The sequence below is a fragment of the Dufourea novaeangliae genome, unplaced genomic scaffold (genome assembly GCF_001272555.1).
Source record: "Dufourea novaeangliae isolate 0120121106 unplaced genomic scaffold, ASM127255v1 scaffold148, whole genome shotgun sequence".
NCBI lineage: Eukaryota > Metazoa > Arthropoda > Insecta > Hymenoptera > Halictidae > Dufourea > Dufourea novaeangliae.
Genome location: NW_015374032.1, coordinates 418,112 through 426,630, shown reverse-complemented (window position 1 = coordinate 426,630; position 8,519 = coordinate 418,112). Strand labels below are relative to the sequence as shown.

Below are 8,519 nucleotides of genomic sequence, written 5' to 3'. Positions count from 1 at the left end.
ATGTGATGATGAATATGAATATAACAATGAGTATCGAATTATGATTTAAGTTTAACTTACAGTAACTTAACGCAATGGTAAACGCTTTGAGGATGTAGACGTTGATCGATATCTTCTTTCGATGGAATAACTGTTTGGAAAAATATTATTCATTATACAATACACATAGAATACATAATATGCACAGTAAATAAATCACAGTATAGAAATCACAGTAAATGAATCACAGTACATAAGAAGATAAATATCGAAGTCAATGGTTCTCGAACATCTGTAACATACAACGGATTGGTAACAAGAGAGAGGACACAACAATATGCAGAATAAATAAATTAAGAATATGCACAGTAAGTAAATCACAGTATAGAAATCAGAATAAATAAATCACAGTAAATGAATCATAGTACATAAGAAGATAATTATCGAAGCCAATGGTTCTCGAACATCTGTAACATACAAGGGATTAGTAACAAGAGAGGGGACACAACAATATGCACAGTAAATATATTAACAATATGCACAGTCAATAACAGGTTCCTTTGTACAGGATTGTCGAATGCCTGCAACACAGAATGGGTTAGTAACAAAAGAAAGGACGAGTACGAGACGCGCGCCTACCCTCCGCGACGGCTCACGAGAAAGTGAGGAAGCTAACGCCGTTATGTATTGGGCGTTCGCAGGTTTGTTCGTGTTGAATTGTTTTTGCCGGCTTGAAGGACCTTCCTCCTTGAACGACCCAAACACCAGATGGTACGGCCAGGTACGCAACGTCACTATCGCGTTGGACCGACGGAGAGTACCGATACCGCGGCTCGCTCTATCGCTCTCGCTCGCACGCCGTGACGTCTCCCGATTCCCGGAATCCCGCGGCTACGAGATGGCTCATTACGGTAAGGCATTCCCGCAAGGGAAATTGTAAGCCGCCGGCCAAAAGGTAGATTTAATAAATTATTTATGAAACTACATCTATTCTGAATTTATCTGTTACAAATATACAAATGTAAAGCAAGATATAAAAACGAATAAAACAAGAAAATGTAAAAAGTAACATTAGTGAAATGTCCATTAACGATGCATTTAGAATAAATTGTCTTGTAGTTAAGTGAAAAAATATATACTTCTCCGTTTCATGTTTCATGACTGTCATATTTATCCCTTAACCTTAAACTGAAGCATCGGATATTTTTATTCTCGTGAAATCATATAGATACACGTAATATGAATGGAATATATAACACTTCATTTGTGCTAATAATACTCAGAATTCATGCATTATCGGTAACGTCGGGTATTGACACTAAAATGGTAACAGGGCTACGTAGCCCTGCGAACGTGGGACAGGAAAAAGCATTGGATGATAGGTCTATTCTATACCTAGTCGGTGATAATACTCAGAATTCATGCTTTATCGGTAACGTCGGGTATTGACACTAAAATGGTACAGGGTACCATTTACCCTTGTGGACCGGCCTCTTACAAGACTTGTAGCCCTGCGAACGTGGGACAGAAAAAAGCATTGGATGATAGGTCTATTCTATACCTAGTTGGTGTTATCATATACCAGTCATATGACATCAATCCGATCGGCATTGCAACACATTATGTACATAAATTTTGCATGTATTAACTTCATTGGCTAAAATACAACCAGTACATTCCAAATTTTACTAATCTGTACAGTTTACATTATATAAAGAATTCTATTTAATTGATAAATTAGATAATTTATGAAAAAATAAGTGGTGAATTTTGCAATTCAAAATCACGTGAGTAAACGCTGGTTATAAAGACAGAAAAAGATCTGTAAGATCTAAGGCAAATAACACATTTAACTTTGATAAATATGTAAGTTTTATCTACAGAATCAAAATTCGTTGATATTTGATATTTATCCGAAAGCTATCAGTATTGATAAATAAACAGAACATCAATATTAGATTGCGTTTACAATTTATGTTAACATAACCTATACATTATAATATATCAGAGGTGGGTAAATACGCGAATTTTTTATGTTATACGTGACACGTGTATTAAATGTCGTAAATGTCGTATATCTGAAATGAAAATATCTATAAATATCTATAATTCTGATTATAAACAATTGAATTAAATTCGGTTACATTGATGAAAAATGGATATTGAAAGATTACTAAAAAAAATGGATGTAGAATAATAATAATTTGTTTATATAGATTAAAAATTATGTTAATAAAAAGTTTATTTTTATTTTGGACGAAATAAGGTTGATCAGTTACTAGCAAATTCCTTTCTTTTATGTAATATCCCTTTTAGTGTAATTGATTCAGAACATGTTAATGTACTGAATGATCAATATAAGCATCCTACAAGGAAAACACTGTCAACAACAATTTTTGGTGCACAATACGATGATCTTGTTAATTCTACAAGGTAAGATGACCCACAAGATGGATTATTATTAATGGATGACGCGAAATTCAACAGTTAATAGTAAAACTGTTGTGACCATTGTTACATCTTACAAGTGGCCAAAAATCTTTTGTAGGCTCTTAAAACTTTAGTACAAAAGGGTAACTAGAAAGGTTCTAAGTGAAGTCGTAAAATAATTAATTTCATTACTACTGATAGCTTTACATTTATTGATATTAATATTCTTTTCATAAATGTTTTCAGTCTCATCTGTATACACTGTACTGCAACTGATCATACTTAAATCAGATGTATTGTTTTATTAATCTTATCATAAACATTTTTATTTACTTGATTAAAAAATGTTCATTTTTTTTATTGTAGACTCATTTATGTGGTTCTAATCTCTTCACAGCTGTATTGCCAATATCACAGTTGCACACTGTGCAAAACGCTACATTTGCGCCTTACAATATTACATTTTTAACATTACATACGAAACGGAGATATGTATTGTTTTTACTTATTTTAAAAAAAAATTTCTATTTTAACTGTTTAAACGTTCAAATTATTCATATTTCTATTTTCATTTGCGACAAATGACACATACACCGACGAGCAAACTCGGCTTCCGCTAGGGGAAAAAGTAAGGTAGGCGAAGGGCCTCCTACCATTTCGTTTTGGCAATTACTGAAATTCATGCCAAATTAACATTTGGTTTAACATTTATTTCAGTAAGTACTTGAAATAAATTTACTAAGTGGTAGGAGGTCTTTCCCTTACGCCACTTTTTTCACTAGCGGAAGCCGAGTTTGCTCGTGGGTGTACACCCACGAAAAAGTGGCGTAAGAGAAACGCCTTCTACCACTTGGTAAATTTATTTCAAGTACCGAAATAAATGTTAAATTGAATGTTAATTTGACATAAATTTCAATAATTCCCGAGACCAAGTGATTGAAGGCCCTTCTCCTGCACTGCTTTTTCCCCTAGCGGAAGCCGAGTTTGCTCGCGAGGGTACACTCACGAGCAAACTCGGCTTCCGCTAGGGGAAAAAGTGACGTAAAGGAAAGACCTCCTAGTACTTGGTATTTGGAATTACTGAAATGTATGCCAAATTAACATTCGATTTAACATTTATTTCACTACCTGGAATAAATTTACCAAGTGGTAAGAGACTCTTTCCTTACGTTATTTTTTCCCCTAGTGGGAGCCGAGTTTGTTCGTAAGTGAGGTAGGCGAAGGGCCTCCTACCATTTAGTTTTGGCAATTACTGAAATTTATGCCAAATTAACATTCGGTTTAACATTTATTTCAGTACCTGAAATAAATTTTGCTAAATGGTAGAAAGCTCTTTTCTTACGCCACTTTTTCCCCTAACGGAAGCCGAGTTTCCTCGTGGGTGTACATACATATACGACGTGCATACGACTGTCGTAAACGTAACATTTACAACATGGTGTGAAATACAGAGTGAATCGCTGTTAGATTCGGGAGGCAAGCCGCCTGTTTTGTCATTTAATTAAGAGTAGTTAAGAGTCGCAAGCTACTCCTGTCGAGCAGTGTATGTGTATGACGAAGACACAGAGAATGTCTGTTCTCGCTCTGTCTCTGTCACACGCATAGGCTGCTCAGCAAGGGTAAGTTACCGTTGATACGTTTATGGCCACGGCAGTTAAATGCAGTTAAATGACAAAGCAGGCGGCTTGCCTTTCGACCCTAGCAGCGAGCGATTCACCCTGTATTCTGTACGTTTGTACGTACCCACCTCTGCAACCTATATATATAAATAAATATTACATCTAATCAAAGTTTATGCCATGTGATGATTAATTTATTACTAAGTACATTTTTTCTAAATAAATTAATTGTTTAAAAGAAAATAAACAATTCAATAATGTTATTAAATATATGATTTTCCAATACTAATAATGGCACCCCGGTTAGGAACAATTTAATCGGAAATTTGTTCATTTCTGGATTTTGTACATACAAAATTTGAAATTTTATTTACCAAAATACACAGATTTTTATTATTGTTCTGTTTTTAATTGTGTTTGATAAAGAGATTATAGTTATATTATATTATAATCTAACAAATAAACTTGTCAACCAAGTCGTATGAATTAACTTTTATTTTTGTTATAACAAATTCTAAGTGGAGATTAAATGTCTTCCAGCATGGCTGCAATAGATTTTAAAACCCTAAATGATGTTGAAGTTACAGACTTTTTTAATTCCTTTGATATTGTACTTACTGACTGTGATGGTAAGTTTTATTTATCAAATATAATTTTCAAAATTAATAAAATATGAGACAATATTAATTTTATGTTTTAGGTGTACTTTGGATATATATGAGTCCTTTACCATATGCTGTAGAAGTAATAAATTGTTTTCAATGTGTTGGAAAAAGAGTTTTTTATGTTACTAACAATAGTACAAAAACTAGAGAAGAATTTGTACAGAAATGTAAATTATTAAATTTTGAAGCAACAAAAGAAGACATTTTGTGTACTGCAAATTTGTCTGCTTGTTATTTACAAGATATGAATTTTAATAAAAAGACCTATATTATAGGATCAGAAGGTAAGAGTTATACTGCTATTATATTGTAGTGACATTGCTATTAAATATTATATTTTATCACATTATGATTTCAAAAATTTATACTATAGCTATTGCAAAGGAATTAAGTGAGGTTGGTCTTTCAAGCATTGGAGTGGGACCAGATCCTGTTAATACAAATGTTCCTTATAATACATTTAAAAAGGATCCTGAAGTGGGTGCAGTTATAGTTGGTTTTGATGAGCACTTTAGTTATCCCAAGATGGTAAAAGCAGCTTCTTATTTAAGTGATCCTAATGTTCATTTTATTGCAACAAATACAGATGAAAGGTTTCCTGTTGCAAACAGTGTTGTCATACCTGGTATCCACAATTTAATGTATTTTATAATATCTCATGTACATATCCGTCAGAAGTCTAAGAAATACACTTCTTGTTGCAGGTACTGGAACTTTGGTACGATGCATAGAAAGTTGTTCAGAGAGACAAGCTGTGGTAATAGGTAAACCAGAGCGTTATTTAGCAGACATGCTGATAAAACGATTTAATGTCAATCCTAAACGTACATTAATGATTGGTGATCGGCATAATACAGATATACTATTAGGAACTCGGTGTGGATTTAAAACATTATTAGTTCTAACTGGAATTAATACTTCTGCAGATATAAGTAAGTGGAAACAGTCAGAATGTGCAGAGGAGAAGGACTTCATTCCTGATTATTACATTGATGGAATTGGCGATCTTTTACCTTATTTACAAAGATTCAAAAATAAATGTGCAATGCAATGTGCATAAAATACAATAATGTTTTCTATGAAAACATGCTAATTGTATAGTCTAACTTTATTAAAACAATATTTCTTAAATAGTGATTGTTGTATTTATTAAGAATAATAAATCATTTTTTACAGGAATATTAATTTATATACAACAGTGGTATTTATTTATAACGATGTTACGCATGTGGGGGATTGTAATCTGTGACACAACTTTGTTTCACCTCATTTTGTTTCCTTGACAGTTTTTGTTCCATAAAGTTTTACATGTTTTATAACACGAGTCTTTATTTAAAAAAAATTAAATTATATATGCGACGTACATCCCCGGTACGGAGGGGAATAGGTAGTGCCGACTCACGGGTTAACGTACCGTCTCCGACGGTGACAGCCAGGTGACTAGTAGAGATGGCGTGAACTGCTACGTGTGTCGGTGTGTGTGGCGGGTATCGCCACGTGCGTATTAATTTCAATAAAGGACTGTACCTGAAAATAACTCGACACGTTCTTTGTAACACGATATAATTTAATACAAATAAAACACATTGTATACACAAAAGATACTTAGTGAACTAATTCTTTATATAACTATAAATTAACGCTATCAATAATTATACATAGCGGGAATGCCGTACCGCTCTTTTTCCCGAACAAAAGGCGACGCATTTTCTAGGGCCTAACAACCCCCTATACTTAATTGTCTGCGTCACTTCAGGTGTCGCTATCTTCGCCTTAAACTTCCTAGTCCTTAGTTCTAACGCGGCGGTGGCGCGAACTATCCGTGTGCCCTGTCGCCACATGTGAATCACTCGTGATTCGATCGCGTTCGTTCCCAATCACGGTGATTTTTCACAGTGATTCGTGATTTCTCGTAATCGTTTCTGATTGGTGGAGAAACCTAACAGTTTTTTACACGCAACACATAATCTGTATATTTTATATTAACGACATCAAAATAAAAATTCGAGTTATATCGTATAAAGTGAAGGAATAATTAGAAACAATGAAGAATAATGAATAAATTAATGATTATAAATTATAAATTACATGTTACCTAGCAAATCATTTTTTTAGAATTTCGTGTTTTCTGTACTGATTTTTACAAACACGAATAGTGATGTAATTCATCGTAAAATCATATTGAATACGTTTTTCTGTTTAAAGATCAAGGACTTACGATCGCAATGATCAAATTCACTCAAGATAAAAAAATCGCAACCACGATCGTGAATGAAGTTAAATCACGACCGTGATCGTGATTCGGCGATCACTATGATAAATCACCGTTAGTGATTTTGCACGCCATCTCTAATGACTACATAGCGTTACGGTGTGAAACAACGGTGCAAGCAAGCTACGGTCACAGACGAGATATATGAATAGACCTAACATGCAATGTAATTTTTTGTCCCATGCTTCGAGGGCATCAGAAGCCCTCTTACCATTTCAGTGTCAATACCCGACGTTACCGATAATGCATGAATTCTGAGTATTATTAGCACAAATGAAGTGTTATATATTCCATTCATATTACGTGTATCTATATGATTTCACGAGAATAAAAATATCCGATGCATCAGTTTAAGGTTAAGGGATAAATATGACAGTCATGAAACATGAAACGGAGAAGTATATATTTTTTTCACTTAACTACAAGACAATGTATTCTAAATGCATCGTTAATGGACATTTTATTAATGTTACTTTTGACATGTTCTTGTTTTATTCGTTTTTACATCTTGCCTTACATTTGTATATTTGCAACAGATAAATTCAGAATAGATGTAGTTTGATAAATAGTTTTTCAAATCTACATGTGGGAGAATATATACACCGCTTTTATTAACATTTACATATTCATAATATATATGGGAGTATGAACAGTTTTAATGCCTATTGTAAGAATCTTAATACGCACCAACCCATGAACAATTACTTTCTGGCAATTGGTAAGTTTGTACATATGAATTTACTTACACGTAATTTACTTACAAAAATTTTATTTATTGCGAGTAATTAAATAATAAACGTATGTTAATATTCAGCTACGTGTCTCTCAAATTGAGTGAAATACAGAAGTTTTATTTTTTTGAAAATTGGTGTCAAAGAATGCTGCAACTGCTCAGATTAGTTTCGTAAATAAATCGAAACCCTGTATCGACACACTGTTTTCTAGGCTATTAAATATCACACGGAGTTTTTAGGAAGTAGTAAAATCATCCCATTCATTACAATTTCCCTTGCGGGAATGCCTTACCGTAATGAGCCGTCTCGTGGCCGCGGGATTCCGGGAATCGGGTGACGTCGCGGCATGCGAGTGAGAGCGGTAGACCGAGCCGCGGTATCGGTGCTCTCCGTCGGTGTTGACGCGTGCCGAGGAATTTCGGTGGTCTATGTGGGGAGGTGTGCAAGCAAGACAGTACGGTAGAGCTAGAGCGTGCCGCGGTATCGGTGCTCTCCGTCGGTCTAACGCGCTAGTGACGTTGCATCACACAGTTTATTAACCTAGCCGTGTACGTTGTGTACCGTGTACCATTTTTATTTTTTTTTCGCGGGGGAAATGCTTTATGCATACCTCGGAGTCCTGGGGTGGGACTCCGAGGTAGTGTGGGACTCTCACCCACTAAACCCCCCGCGGCAGCCTTCTCGGGCGGAACTCGGCGGTGGCGGGATCTCGTATGAACGCACCGCCACCGCCGCGCCTGTGCTCCCCTTATCGGAGAGCGCGTTCCGTGGGGGCGATCGAACGCCCCCCAGAGGTGACCGATACCCCGGTCGCCCCCCC

General features: G+C 35.2%; 1 protein-coding gene across 1 annotated transcript; it reads left to right on the top strand.

Moving 5' to 3' along the window:
* The first annotated feature begins 4,569 nt into the window (after positions 1 to 4,569).
* Positions 4,570 to 5,753, top strand: LOC107189437 (phosphoglycolate phosphatase-like). Its single transcript, XM_015577967.1, has 4 exons — positions 4,570 to 4,657; positions 4,729 to 4,977; positions 5,067 to 5,318; positions 5,398 to 5,753. Exons 1-4 carry the CDS (start codon positions 4,570 to 4,572, stop codon positions 5,751 to 5,753), a joined length of 945 nt encoding a protein of 314 aa, XP_015433453.1.
* Positions 5,754 to 8,519: the final 2,766 nt, after the last annotated feature.